This window comes from Chaetura pelagica, unplaced genomic scaffold (assembly GCF_000747805.2).
Source record: "Chaetura pelagica isolate M959 unplaced genomic scaffold, ChaPel_1.0 scaffold585, whole genome shotgun sequence".
Classification (NCBI taxonomy): Eukaryota; Metazoa; Chordata; class Aves; order Apodiformes; family Apodidae; genus Chaetura; species Chaetura pelagica.
Window position 1 is genome coordinate 627,146 of NW_009953404.1, and position 15,257 is coordinate 642,402.

General features: G+C 41.1%; 2 protein-coding genes across 5 annotated transcripts in view; both read right to left on the reverse strand.

Annotated features, from left to right (window-relative positions):
- The window catches only part of CLIP1 (CAP-GLY domain containing linker protein 1), a 55,613-nt gene that overhangs the window by 10,928 nt on the left and 29,428 nt on the right, over positions 1–15,257 (reverse strand). For all 4 annotated transcript variants that reach the window (XM_009998416.1, XM_009998417.1, XM_009998415.1 and 1 more), the window contains 9 exons: positions 14,733–14,849; positions 13,843–13,900; positions 13,531–13,614; positions 12,397–12,553; positions 11,583–11,748; positions 11,273–11,488; positions 6,652–6,789; positions 4,875–4,981; positions 1,814–1,934 (listed from right to left, as the gene is read on the reverse strand). In XM_009998416.1, coding sequence (XP_009996718.1) covers positions 1,814–1,934; positions 4,875–4,981; positions 6,652–6,789; positions 11,273–11,488; positions 11,583–11,748; positions 12,397–12,553; positions 13,531–13,614; positions 13,843–13,900; positions 14,733–14,849 — 1,164 coding nt within the window. The remainder of the gene's footprint in view (positions 1–1,813; positions 1,935–4,874; positions 4,982–6,651; positions 6,790–11,272; positions 11,489–11,582; positions 11,749–12,396; positions 12,554–13,530; positions 13,615–13,842; positions 13,901–14,732; positions 14,850–15,257) is intronic.
- Positions 7,133–9,798, reverse strand: LOC104389437 (trichohyalin-like). Its single transcript, XM_009998433.1, has 2 exons — positions 7,957–9,798; positions 7,133–7,162 (listed from the first exon to the last, which is right to left on the reverse strand). The coding sequence occupies exons 1-2, from the start codon at positions 9,796–9,798 to the stop codon at positions 7,133–7,135; spliced, it is 1,872 nt and encodes a 623-aa protein (XP_009996735.1).

Below are 15,257 nucleotides of genomic sequence, written 5' to 3' on the forward strand. Positions count from 1 at the left end.
AATGAAACCATTTTGCCTTTTGTTGCTTTTACCACAACAGAGCTCCCTGGAATACCAAATGCCTCTCCCAGTCTTTCAGGAGGCTGTGCAGTTCCCTGGACCTAAAGACACTATAGCCCAAATACTAAGTTTAGAAACTGCAGCAGATGGCATTCACATGTTTCTAAGGTTGGGATTGCATCTTCCTCACAGAAGAGGACACAATGCAACCCAAGGGGCTGAAGAAGGCAAGCAGACTGTTTGTCCAAGCTCTAGAGAATCCTCCAGATCTTTGATCTTGGAGCCACCTACTCATGGGAAGAAAAGGCCACGATGCAAGTGAACTGAGAAGTTTGCAAGATGACTGACTAATCCCTGTGCTTCACAGACTGTGGTCTCATCCTGCTGGTAGCTCCACAGCAGGCAGGATGCAGGCAGGATGCAGGCAGCAGGGCTCCTTCACAAGGACATCTGGAAACAAGGGAGGCCACAGCCAGCCATGTAGATTGAAGGGTCCCTTCCCTCAGGGACTCTGTCTATCAACTCTGGCTGCCTACCACAGGCAGAAAGATCTGACCAATGTTGCTGAAACCTTTAAGTTACAACTCTTTCTGAAAATAACAGGTTGCCTCAAAGGTTCTGAAATAATTTAAGCAAACCTGTGGGTGTGGGGAGCAGAGCTGCCACTGGCTGCTCAGGATGACAGCATTCTCTTTCTGCTACTCAGATGCAGGATGAGTCAGTGGTTGAGCCCACATGTCTGGGACGCTCCTTAATCATCTCCAAAGGCTCTTTGGGATGAAGCAGCTCGGGCGTCACTTCTGTCAGCAGCCAAAAGGGCTTAGAAACTGCCCAGAGCTGTTGTCACCCATCCTAAGTATTTCAAAACAAGACTCTCAGGGAAAAGTCAGCCTCTTGGCTTTAAAATACTAGGCTTCCTTCCAGGATGGAAGAGACCTGTTCCACTGGAACAGGCACAGCCCTCTTCTGCACAAGGGTCATCTCAGAGGGCAATATATAAACCCATGTCTTTTACATTCTTGCTTTTGGACTAAATCTTCCAAAGATGCCTTCACAGTGTGGCTGTCACCAGAACTGCTCCACCAGGAATAAACCCACCACATTTAATGGCTGTAGATCTAATGTCTCTTTTGGCAAGTACCAGTGTTACAAGCTGTATAACTATGCCTGTACTTCAAGATTTCACCAATATACTAAAACATTAATAATAATAATAATAAATACAAAACTAAGAAAGCCTTTTTTTCTCCTATAAACTGTCACCAGAAAAACATTCCACATTGATTCTAGTCCTCCAGAACCCACCACCTGGCTGAGACATGGCTCATGTCCATGCACAGTATGAAGTTTAAACAAGCAGACATGTGCACAGAGCTTTGCAGACACAGAGTCCAACCAAGTAGTTTTAAAGAGCATTCTGAAAAACATCCTAAGTACTCTTCTTTTAAGTGGGAAGGGGGAGCAGGAATAAGGAGAATTAAATAACTACACTTCCTTAGCATAGGGTAGATGGAGATTTCCACAGTTGTATAACAAAATTACTCAGACAGAAATAGCAAGTGTCTGTTAATACACTTGGCTAAAGCATTTTTAATTTCTGCTTATTCCCAAACCTCCCAAGTATCCCTCACAAGTTACATAACCTTCTGTTAGCCTGTGGTTCTGCCCTCCCCGTGCAGGTGGCTTCCAAATTTATTTCAAAACCCTCTCAGCACAACTCCTCTTTCAAGCACAAACATGCAGCCCAATGTCACCCAGGCACGGCGCAGCCCTGCCACCTCCGACAGGTGAGGGAACCTTCCAGCCACTCTACCTTCTGATGACTTGTGACTTCGTCCCTGCTCCTGCCCAGCTCCTCAGCAAGTTTCAGGTTCTCCTCTTGCAGAGCTGCAAGCTGCTGGGACTTGTGAGCTGCTGCCAGCTTCAGTGCTTCGCTGGGAGGACAGAGAGCATCGTTACCATAGGAACCAGAGAGGCAAGGAAAGGCTGTGGGAGAGATTCAGCTTCACAGCTTGGAAAAATACATCTAGGTCACGTGTTGGGTGTAGAATAAAGGTGACCAGCTATACCTCAGGGGTGGCTTTAACCCTGAAGAGCAGCAGCAGCAGAAAACTCCTTTTCCTTTCAATGTGTCAGGTCCTCCCAGAACTGGAAGGTGAGCTCAGCCAGGCAGGTCCGTGCGCTGCCGGCGCGCTCGGGTGCAGGAACACAGGGCAGGGCTTGATGCCAGTGTTGGTGGGGTCAAATTTGTAGCCAGAGTTAAAACATCAGCATTAAAAAACAACCAAAAAATTGACAAAAAAATAAAAAGGGTAAAAGAAAAAAACACTTTACAGTTGCACTCATTTAAATACTCCTCACAAGGTCTGACATCCAAACATGTAAGAATGTGCAAGATCACAGGAGGCAAAACAGGGAAGTGTCTCATCTGTTCCATTATTGAACAGATACAAAACTGAAAATGAGACAAAACAAAAGATGAAGAAAAAAAAAAAAGGATTTGCAGGTTTCATCAGCCCGTGTTGCTGCTAAGCTGTGTGGTTTCCCTAAAGTAAGTTTATTTTCATCAAATTTTTTTTGAAATTATTTTGCATGGCTGTCTGTAACACAAGTGACTAATTGAAGTTTTTATAAGATTTGGCACCTTTCAAAAAATAAAAAAGATACACTTCATTTCAATAAGCAATAATTTTTATGTCTCTATTTTGTTCTCATAAGAAGGAGTCCCAGTACTCCTGTGTGCCAATATTACTCAGAGTTAAAGCCTGACTGGAATATTAAAAATACTTCTATGGCCGTGGGAGCTAGAAGAACACCTAAGTCAGAAACTTACTCAAGCACTTCAAAATACAAGGACTCTGTGGTCTATTATTTGGCATATTTAAGGCACAAAAGGAAGTCTGATTTACTTGGAGCTCAGCATGTAATATGACCAAGATTTTCCAGCCTTTTCTTCTATCTGGTCTCACCTGGAATGATTTCCAATCTGATCCACCTAGACTGGATTAAACAGGCTGACTCCCATCCCTGAACATTGTTTAAATTTCTTGGTATAATCTACTTGCTGATGCAGGAACAACCCTATTTTTAACGCCCACTGAACTGCAGCACCAACCAGTTCTCCTCTTTCTGCTTGCTCATGAAAGCAGAGTCTGGGCACACAAAATACTGGGGGTGAAATGCTCCCTGGTGCTGAGTGCCAAGGAACTTTAAGCTGCCAGTGTCCAGTGCTAACTTCCAGTATTTCTGCTTCCCTTCCTCCTGGCTTTACAGAAGGCTCTTGCACAAAGGACAGTGGTGGCCTCTGAAGGCCCAGCTGGAGAGGCAGCAGCAGGTCCTACCTACAGTCACAGCTCCTGGGGGCAACAATTCCCCTCTGCTCTCCTCACAACACAAGGGACCACCTTTAACTGCCCTCTCAAAGGTCTTCTCTCTGCCCACATTACTGCTGATCAAGAAGTAGCTATAATCAAGCTAATTCCTTATTCTAATTAAAACAAGGCAATGCACACAACAATTCTAACAAGAACAAATTAAAGAATAACCAGACAATCTTCCACTTATCCCCAGTGTCTCTCAGCACTTATGATTAGAGGCCACATTCAGAAATAGTCTGTGACAAAGATTAACCTTAAGAGAAAAAAAATAATTAAAAAAACCCCAGAGTGGTCAGGATCACAAGAACACCTTTCAGTGCTAAAGGCTGTCAAGGAAGTATCTTCCGTAAATAACTTCTGCTTGACAAATTGCAGTCTAATACACATTGTCTTTCCATAACACCAGAGTCTGCTCGCCCTGGCTGCTCCACCAAGTAGAACAATTAGTCTGGAAATAATTATTTTGCTCTGGCATTTCCCATGAGCACTGGGGCAGGTAGAACTGCTCATGGAATGAAATCCTGTATGTCTCAAAGGAGGCTACTCTCTCTGCAGGTGTCAAAAGCAAGCAGTGAAAACTGTCAAACAAACAGAAGATGGGTGTTAATTCTTTGGGCTGATTTCCTGTGTGCCCCAACTTCACCTCAGAGCAACAGTGAAGAACTGTCACAAAATGACTCGTGGAACTAATTAGTCAAAGCTGCCCTTAGCTCTCACTCAAGGAGTCAAGAGACTCAGAGAGCAGATGGGAACAGAGATCTGTGACTTACTGCACTGTATCTCTGACAGTTGGGGGACATGCAGCTACTGCAGGGGAGCATTAACTAGGATATTTATTCATGGTGAAACACAAAAAGCTTTGATACAAGAGATTCCTCAGGGCAGATTACTTTGTATCAGATGCTTTGCAGTTCATTTGCTTGGGTACAATGTTACACATCATTAGTTTGTAGTACTTAAGAGGTAGTTTCTCAAATGAAACATTTCAAATAATAAGCAATTAACTGTAATTTTACATACTACACATGGCTTTTGTCTTGTACCAGATAGATCATAAGTGCAACAACAAGAAACCAGATGAAGTCATCAATGAAAAATAAAAGCAGAAGCAGATTTTCTGCAAGCAAACCACTTAAAACTACTTAACACTCCCAAGTGTACTTGTCATTAAGTCCAAACATAATTTCTTTATTATAAAGCTTTTAAAATAACCTAGTGCCCTCAGGTGGCAGAACTCTGCACTTCCTCCAACAAACAAATTATTTATTTCAAGACATGCTTAGAATGAAGGAGTTGCTTCAATACCCTTCAGCAACTCAGGAGTAACATCATGATTGCACATTTTATGCCTGTCTAACTAATAGTTAATTTTGACCTAACACCTGCTTCATAAGTGAGGATATTGCAGAGATACTAAAAGACAATTATTTCAAAAAAATCTAAGCTAAATATAACTACAAATTAATGGTTTAACAGATTTAACAATGAAATACTTACAATTCTTTTTTAAGTTCTTCCACTTTCTTGTTCTCCAGATTTAGAAGCTCTTTTGATTTATTAAGTTCCTCTTCATTTTTCAGGTTGTTTTGTTTAAGCATGTCCAACTTAAAGAGTGAGAAAACACCTCATTATACTCATGAAACCACACAGTTTTTAGGTGTAGCACCAGAAAATATATTCAGCAAAATGGGGGTCTGAGCTGAGCTGTTTCACCTTTTCATCTCTAGCCCTTAAATTAATTCAGTTAGTTTGTACCGAGAAGGATTTGTTTAATAAAAAATGTTATGAAACTTTGTGCAATCCAGTCAAGCAGCACAAAGAACCAAAGTCCATCGAAGAGCAGCTTTCAGTAATCTGATGAGTCCCCCTGCTGCAAACCACAAAGCTCCAAAGCACCTCCATTTCGCATGCTACACAACTACAGGCACCTTTTTAAAAATTCTATGCTTGTTGCTAAAATTAGGTGAATAACTAATATAACTGATAAGAAGTTCTGCTCTACCTTACCCTATACTCTGAGCAGCAGTTGGCTGAACGTTGTGCTTGCAGCCATAAGCAAGTAATTCCTTTCAGAAACCTTGTAGGACGGGACAAATTGTTGTCTGTCTTACTGAGCCTGCATCTACCACAGAAACACCACAAGCCCGTGAGCCCTACTTATTCACATTCAGCAACACACTACATTACATAAGGGATAATCTTCAGCCATTCTTGTGGCATTACAGGACCTTGTGGATTTATTTTTTTTAATCCAGAAAGTGAAACCCCTGCCACTGTGAACGTCACCACTTCTAATTCTCAAGTCATCAGATCTCGTTGGAAATCATAACTGCTTGAGCACAAGCTGGGGCTGTTGGGTTAGCCCAGCTGGTCCCTACCCTTAGAGGAGCTGCAGGAGATGAAAGAGCCATCAAAGAGAAGCTACAGGGTGCTCAGGGTCTGCAGAAAAGCTGCCAGTTCGATGTTAGACTAGATACTCTGGGGTGAAAGAGTGAGAAGGATCAAGCGAGGACATTTTCTCTCCTTCATACCCTGAAGTATCACAAAGTGGTGGGAAGGCAAAGACTGAGGAACAGGACCCTGGAGGATCTGCTGCCTGCATGGGACAGGAAAGCTCTCTGGCACTGCTGTGCTCATGTATTTGTGTCCAGTTTGGCAGAATTTATGCCTTGTCACACCATAATTCTGATTAACAGAAAGGTGGAAAAAAGAAGAAATGCTACACATGTCAAGATCACAGAGGCTGTACAGAGCAAGTAGTACACAGGTAAGAACTGGAGTGACCACTCTGGTGGGTCAGGAGTCCTGCTACTCAGAGCTCTGCAGTGTGGAGTTGTTACTCCATGGTTACCACCAGGGGACTGAGAACAGAGTGGTCACATCTAAGCCACTGATGCAGCCAGATGATAAAGCCTCAGGTCAAACCCATGTCTCTTGATTCTGGGACCTGCAAAAGCTACTGACTGCAGCATCCACAGCTCCTTTACAGAAGATATTTTTGTTGCTGCCCCAAGACTCAAGGGACAAAGCCTGATATGCTGTAGAGGTATTTGAAACCACATGCAAAGTACAAAAGAACATAATTCATACGGCTTTGTAAAGGACTCAGATTTTCCACCAATGTGCACTCATCTAGTAAGTTTTCACAAGACTGAGTATTGTGGTGAGAAAATGACAGAATCCCCTCTTGCCTCAGCTAATTCTCTGTAATTCAACAGTTGTTCCTTACAAACTAGGCACAGCTTTTCATGTCAAAGCATTTAAATGTGATTACTTCATTCTGTAGCTTCTCGTTTGTTTGTCTAGAATTCTCCAAAGAGGCCAAAGTTTCGATTTTTTCTTTGTGAATGGCATCCTTCTCTTTGGTCACCTTCTCCACAGTCTGGAAAACATCTTCTGCCACTTTGGCAGCCTAAGTATAAAGGGAAATCGGGGAGGAAAAAAAAAAGTATTACCAAATAGAGCACTGAAAGCCAAAGATTAACAACATCACTTTATGCACAGTTCCACTGGTTGCCAACTGTTTTCCAATTAAACAAGGACTTCAGCTGGGAATTTATTTGCATTTGGAAGCTGCATAAAGTCTCAAAATAAATGGACATGGGAAGATTCAATTCCATGCAGAACTAAGATCATAACCCCATGCTTGTGTTGACACAGAGGAAGCCCCATTTCTTCTTTTTTAATTCCTGGATTCCCAGTTACCACCACTGTGATTGCTCTTAAGACTTCTAGCCACCCTAGACAGTAGTAGTTCAGTAGATATTCACTTCCAACAGACTGCTCTATTTTCAGAAAATGGGGTTACAAAAAGCTGCTGAAAATTTGAAAAATAATTAGAAATTAAATAGGAGATAAAGCCAATTATTACATTATTTCAGTGTTGTCCATTATGCCCTCAGAAAGTGAAATACTTCACAAGAACATGAAAACACTTTGGTAGGAATAATACATTCCTATAGGATACCCTGATTCCAATTTGCATTCAAAGTGGTTTTATGGGATTAAAGCCCCACAAACTGAAATTCAAAATACTTTACAGAATTTGTTGGTGGTGAATACAGAACAATTCTGTGAATAAAAAGAACACGAGAGATGCCAAAATGTTTAACAGACTGGAAGCTCTGTAATGAAAATCTAAGTGATTCATTTGCACTGTTTGTTATCCAATTACATTTACAGGAGCAGTACCTTGTTTTATGTTTTTTGAGCGACTCAAATTTGTAGTTTGTTGTAATTTAACACAAAATTGCACAAAGAGCTAATCTGAAACCGTCTCTATTACTACTCTGGTTTTCAAGCTGCAGAAAATTTCAACAGAAGGAGTTAATCAACTTCTTCCAGATTCAGGAAACAAAACTTCCTTTTATTCACAGTTTATTTTTTTTTCTTGCAACATTCAGCAGCAGGATAAGCTTTTATATTTAGAAATATTTTTAAAAAAATAATTAAAGTGTCTTTCAGACTCCCAGTTACAACCAAAATAATATATTGTGCAATGAAGTGCAGAGGACACCCCTGGGTTAGTGCTCAGTATTAGTATAACAATACTGGATTGTTTAACTCTGTGTTTCAATACCTCAATTTTTTGGGCTACTGTTTGGGCCTGGAGAGTCTCAATTTCTTTTAGTTTCAAAGCCAGATTGTTCATCTCCTCCTGCAGCATCTGATTTTTGCCCTGAGACACCAGCAGTTTGCCTGAGAGGTCACTATTAGTTTGTTCTAAAAGTGCTACTTTCTCAGTCAGTTTATCATAATCCTTGGAGAATTTCTCCTTCTCCTGCAGTATTTCCTCCTTGATGATGACCAGACTCTTCTGCTTAGCAAGCAGGCTGTCATTTTCCTGAAGTAGCTTTATTCTCTCTTTCTCTGTCACCTCATACCTGTGCTGAAGATCATTCAGTCTCTTGGAGACAGAGTTATGCAAGTCCTGGAGCTCTGCTTTTGATGTGGACAAGGAAGCAAAGTCACTCTTCAGTTGTTCAATACTGGAAGCAAGCTGCTCCTTCTCTGCACAGAGGGTTTCTTTTTCTTTAATGATTTCCACCAGTTTAGATTCAGATTTTTCTTTCTCCTGAACTAAAAGTTCTTTCTCAGTCAGAAATTCTTTCTTTTTCTCTCTCAGCTCTTCTGTCTCCTTCTCCAAGAAGCTGATGTTGCTTTGAAGTTCCATATGTTCCAACAAAAACGATTCCTTGTCCAGTTTTCTAGCTTCCTTTTCTCTGCTTAGGTTTTCTTTCATAATCTCAACCTCTCCATTTAGTTTCTGACACTTAACTTGCAGTTCAGTCCTCTCTCTGGTCAGTGTTTCTCTGTCAGAGGAACAGGTCTCGAGTGAAGATGACAGGACCTGGTTGGCATGTGACACGGCAGCCAGTTCATTTTCTAGTGTTATTTTGGCATCCTGGGCCTCTTTCAGAAGGTCTGAAAGGTCACATTTACAGGCTTTTAGCTCTTGATTTTCTTGAGTCTTCTTACTTAGCTCTTCCTTGAGGGCTTCAATGGAATCTTGGAGCATGGTATTCTCTTGGGCCAGAGCTCTCTTGGCCGAGACATCCAGCTCATGTTCTCTCTTCATATCAGAAATGGCATTTGCAGAAGACTTGTTTTCATCAAGAAGCTCTGAGCATTTTTTCTCCAATTCACTCTTCTCTTGAAGAAGAGCTTCATTGTGCTTTTCAAATTGCAACAACTTCTGAAAAACTGATTCCTTTTCTAAGCTCAGCTCATTTATTTTCTCAGTAAAGGCTTTCTCAGCAAGTGTGGCATCTGCAGTGGCACGAGCAAGCCTGTCAGCAACTGCCCTGTTCTCAGTCAGCAGTTCCTCCCTTTCAGCCAGAAGCCTTTGTTCTGATGAAGAAAGAGCCTCCTTCTCTTGCAGTAACCGCACACACTCGGAATCGGATCTGACTCTTGAGGCTTTCATTTCCTCAAGATCATGAGAGAGACCAGCAAGGGAATCCTTCAGCTCTGCATTGTCTTCCATGGCTTTTTTAAGTCCCTTCTGTTTGGTCTCGAGGTCTGTTTCCATCTCTTCCATCCTCACTTTCAGTGCTTGGTTTTCACTAACCCTGTTGTCCAAACTCACATGCAGCTCTTCTATGCTTTTGAGGAGCATCTCCTTCTCAGCCTGCAGACTTTGTCTTGTCTGGAGCAGATTGTCCATTTCATTTTTTAAGGCTAAATGTGCATTTTCAAGGTACAGGTGTTTTTCTAGGGCTGAATCTCTCTCTGCAGTAAGAGTTGACACTTTTTGCAGTAGCTCACTTTGATCTCTGGCCAGGGCCTCGCAAGAACTTTCCAGCTTCTGAATAACATCATCTTTGTTCTTAACAACTGCACATTTCTCTTCCAGAAGTTTCTTCTGATAATTCTCCAGTTCTTCGCGTTCCTTCATGTGTTTCTGACATGCCACATCCATGGCATCTCTGTTGGCCTGAAGTTCTTTCAGCTGTTGGAGCAAGGTTGACTCTGAAGACTGGAGTGCATCATTTTCTTGAGTCACCCTCAGAAGGTCTGCCTGAGCTGCCTCTATTTCAGAGAGTAATTTGCTTTGCTCAGAAATCAGTGCTACCTTTTCTCTGCTTTCCTGCTGGCTTTTGGCCTCAGCTTCTTCCTTCTGCTTTAGGATTCTTTTGTTTTCTGATTTAAGTTCTTCATTTACTGTCCAGAGTTGTTCTTGGTGTTGTTGCATTAACGAAATCTTTGATTCCAGTTCTACAAGTTTGGATAACAAGGAATCTCTCTCTAATTTTAAAGTATTCCCTTCCTGTGCCAGAGTCTCTTTTTCTGATATCAAACCCCTCATCTTGTCTGACATTAGTTCAATCTCTGTTCTGGCTGATGCTAACACAGAGCTTAAGGACTAAAGAAATAAAGTCAGGGAAAAGGGAAAATAAACATGAAATCAAGCAGACAAATGAGAAATGTGGTTTAAGGCCAACCAGAGCTATTGTCATTTCAGTTTTAAAAACGTGTATACGCTGACACACAGGCCCAGTGCACATCCAGCTGCTGACAGCCACCCCTGAGCTTTCCTTACAAAACACCCACCATCTGCAGGAAACCTTTTTGGTGGTTAAAGAAAATCAAATGGTTTGAAGGTTCCTCTATACGAGAATTAATCTTGTTCTGAAAATGACTCTCAACAAATTTCTGAATGTCAATCACTAAGAAAAGAGGCAGGGAATGATTTCATGAGAGTCCAAGTGAATTAAAATGCAGGGAGCTATACTAGGTACTGACTTTCAATTCTCAAATTCACCTTCTATAGCTATTTCTCCTCATAATTCTGTCCTAAACATACGGCCATGACCTGTTTCATTCAAAACACCACATCAGTGGGTATTTCAAGTTGACTTGTGTGCCAATTTATACACTCAATATTTTGCTAAAGCATCAAACATTACAGCAAATAACTCATGAGGGATGAAAGCAAGCAGCAATGTCACTTCAGAAACTGGAGAAAGGAAATGAGAATTACTGGAGTCAAGCTACTTCCTAAATAGCTGCACATATTACAGGATCATACCAGAGAACAAAATTTCAGGTGTCTTAACATTTTAAAAGAAATAGTTTGCTACATATTTAAAAGTCATGCATTTAAAAACTAAGTAACATCATTTGGCTGCAACAAGTTGTGCTGAGCCAGGTATCTATGAACATAAAATGTTACCATCAAAGAACCGTATTTCATGGATTCTTGTGTAATCTAGAGAAGACAACCAGTTAGTTGTGCATGCTTCTCTTCCCTAACCAATCTTAACCTACCCTGGAAGGGTTCAAAAAAGAAACACTGCAAAAACTCTCCTATGAAACAGTGAAGCCAGGCAGAAAACAGTGACTCACTGAACCAGAAAGATTACATTACTTGCAGAATAACAAAGTATACGTACTTGGGCCTGCTCTGCTTGCTTCTTCAGCTCCTCAGCCAGTGTTTCTAACTCATCATTCCTCTTCTGTGCCACTTTCAGTGCTTCTTCTGCATCCAGCAAGTTCTGCTTAAAACCTTTGATATCTGCATCGTGTTTAGTGATCATCTCCGAAGTTTCTTTTTCATACTTGGCCTGAAGGTCATTATACTGGTTCTGGCTGGTCTCAATTTGCTTTTTCTGATAGAAGATTAAAAAAAATAAACACAGGTAAAAAGGCAGCAGTGCAACATTCTCCACATGGCTACCTAGTGCTTTTTAATGTTCTTCTTACCATGTTTGTTAGTTGATCCTGCATATTTTTCAATTCTGCTTGATGAATCTGGAGAGTTTCTTGCTGACTCTGCTCAGCTTTCTGTGTTGTCTGCTCCACACTTTTCTGAAGCTGAACAGCCTTTTCATTTGCTTTTGTAAGCTCAAGTTGTATTTGCTCCAACTGCCTAGAAAGACCAAATAAAAGAACATTACTTTTGCTGACAGCACGACAGGGACAGAGCTGAAAGACTCTACATTCTGCTGAAGTTCTAAATTCTGTTGAAACATTTAGAAAGATATTTAATTATTTAACATATAGAGAATATTCTGCTAAATTACATATACACAAGTGAGACTGAGCACTCGCTCTTGTGAAGAGCAACAGAGCTGCCAGTTACCTTGCTCCCAGTCTGGGGTTTTGTAAATATAAACAACAACTATTCTACATACACTTTTTATTTGAAACAAACCACATTTTCTCTTGCTAGTCAAAAATATGACCCAAGTCTTCCATACATCAAAAGAAACCAAGCTCATCAGGTAATCAAATAACTAAGAAGCAGAATCACAAAACAGTCTAGATTATTAAAATGTTCATTTACTCCTGACAATGTGAAGCAAGTGACACAAAAATTTTAGAACTGTAAATGTCAGATGCTGTTCACGTCACTCTGAGGAGACTGTTCTGATTAATTTAACAGAGTAAGTTCACATGTCACATCAATGTGGCACTCAGGAGAATCTTGTTCAGATCCTTATGAAAAGATAAAAACAGAAGCTGGGAGGGCAGGACTAAAGAATGAAGGTGGCAATGCCATGGCAGTGGAGAATACCTCTCTTTTGCCCGCAGCTCATCATTCATTTTTGTCAGCTGGGCAGAGCTGTCTCCTGAAGACTTCATGATCTCTGCAATATCATTTTCCAGCTTGGTTTTAGCCTCCATCAGTTGCTGTTCCCTCTCTTCTCGCTCCTTCAGTTTCCCCTCCATCTCTGAGCAAGACAAAGGTTAGCAGTCTAGTCAATGTAAAAGCAAGGGTATGCACAGCCTAGCTAGAAGATGGTCAAGAACTATGACCAGAGCAACAGTGATGCTGCAGAGCTTGCAAACTGCACCTTCAAAATTAAAAATTACAGTTGTTTGACAGAAGGGTCAGAACTCTTCAGAAATAGTAAAAAAAGCAACTAGTAAAGGAATCTTTCTTTCAGAAGTGATTCATTTAACTTCAGGCCATGAGAGGCTGATACAAGAAGGGTATCAGAGGGTAATCAAGCACATCTTAGAGGTGAGACCATCAGCAGCTATTGAGCAGAGCAGCAGAAGATAACCAGTGCAAGCAACATGAAGCTATAGGGAAAAAATGTCTCAGTCCAGGGCAGGTGCTGCCAGCAAGGGCAGGAGCAGCCCTTGGGGTGACTTGTACAGCCCCAGCAATGCCTCGAGAGGCTGCCTTACAGGGTTGTCATTGTGCAGTTCTTTCTGCATTGGTTTTCAATTGAAAGGTGCAACTAGAGAGATACAGCAAGACGCCCTCCTCAGAGACAGGAAGAAGTAGACTGACATACAGGCCTTTTGATGTCCTTAAAAAGAAAACACTCCTCATTGACAAGGCTGCTGGGAACTAACTATCCTACCCTTGCACTGCTGCAGCCTAGTCCCCCAGCCCTCCTCAGCTACTGCCCATCACCACAGCTACAGAGCCTGTTTCAACATCAGACAAGAATTTAACTATTGGTTTGAGGCTCCACTCGACCAGGAAATCTTCCCCTTTGCTGCCCTGTTTCCCTAACATCATGGTCACCTTGTTGGGTCACTATGCGTGGTGCCACAAAAGCCATTTTCTGCCTAAAGGGCTTTCTCATGAAGACAGGTGCATCTGTGCCAGCACCGCAGGGAGCTGAGCAGGAGGCAAACCCAAGCACAAAGCTGATGCATTTTATCAAAGCTTCCCATTTTATTACTTCCTTACCAGTCAAGCTAGACTTCAGCTGCTCCAGTTCTGAAGACATGAGTGCAAACTGCTCTTCTTTTTGGTTTAGTTTTTTTATTGTTTCTATGCAAGTAAAATTTTGAAAACAAAGTTAGTCACTACTTAGATGGAGATCATTTCACCTACTTGTAAGAATATTACTCTTGAGAGAGGCTGCAAATAATCCTGTCCTTCCCATAGCTGCTGAAACTGCTGCCCTGCCAGGTGTAAATTTGAAAGCACATGGAAAACACCTCTTTATTTTGCAGCCTTTATTATCTGCAGCTTTGTTTAGCTCGGCAGAAGACATACCTTGCATAGTTTGTTGAACGTTTTCTGCTTCATCAGCTGCACTAGTAAACTTTTCTTTCTGAAAAAATGGATAAAACCCTTGGTGAGGTTGGCAGCAGCAGTGTAGTTCAACCACTGAATTTATATCAGGTGTTTTTAGAGGACAGAATAGAACAGTCTTCACTCCTATCACAAGCTGATCTGAATGTTTTGAATTATGTTTTACCATATTTAGCAACATAAAGCAAGAGTTTCCCTTGCCCTGGTTGCAAACAAGTCCCTACATTTTCACAGTTAACTTCTGTATCAGCCAGCACAGCAATGGAGCTGCAGCCTGAGCCCAGAGCAGGAGACAGGATTTCAGGGCTGCTCAACACAAGCAGCTCCCCATGCTGCTCACAGGACATCTGCCACCCTCTGCTCAATCCCATACCAGTGTCTTTGTTACAAACCCTGGTGTAGTGACTCAGGAAAATCCCACCCAGCTACAGAACACTTACAAATTTAATTAAATTTGCAAAATGAGAAATCAGATGCAACAGCCCCTCAAAGCCCCTTTGCAATACATGTGCACAGTGAGCATCAGTTCATGCAGCAGTTATAACAGAGGGCCCCAATGAGCAGTCTGAACCCAAACTCCATGCTGCTTTGGCTTTGGTTTAGTATTTTATCTGAAATCCATAACCTGAGGAGTTCTATTGAGGCAAACCATCCAGAAACAGTGAAGTCAGGTGAAATGCTCTTTTCATTCTGAAATGGATCCAATTAGTCATGAGCCCCCTGCCTTCTTCTCATGAGGAAAACACCTTTTCCAAGACTTTGCTCAGAGTTGATCCACAGATTTAAATGACACTCTCACCATGAAAATCAAAATCCAAAGGATAAAGTAAAAATTATTGGGTATTACTCACCAAAACTTGAAGTTCCTTTTCCAAAGAATCTTTAACTTGATTTACTGCACTCAAGTTTTTCTCAAGGTCAAGAAGCTTTTGCTCTTTGCCCTGCAGTTCTTGGGCCATATTACTAGCCTAACAAACATGATGAAATGGAGTAAAATAAAATTACAAGCATGAATGAAAAAGGAGGAAAATCAAACATGGAATCTGAAAGAAATAACCATACATTTAAAATCACTGTAAGATGAAAAATTAAAAAAAAAAAGAAAGACAAAACAAACTGAAGAAAAAAAAATGCTGTGTTAACTGAGAGAAGCTGATTTCCACTGATGATCACAGTGCTAATTGTATCTTGGAATGTATTTGAAAATATTATATCTCTTGGAATTAATGGTGAGAACATTCTTTAATGGCAGGCATTTTTGAGTTCATGTAAAATTTCCAATCAAAGCTACAGCATCAGTTGAAAGAGTAATTTTGTTTTGGGTTTTTTTTTTTTTACTTTTTTTCACTTCTAAATGTAGCATTTTTTTTCCAGCT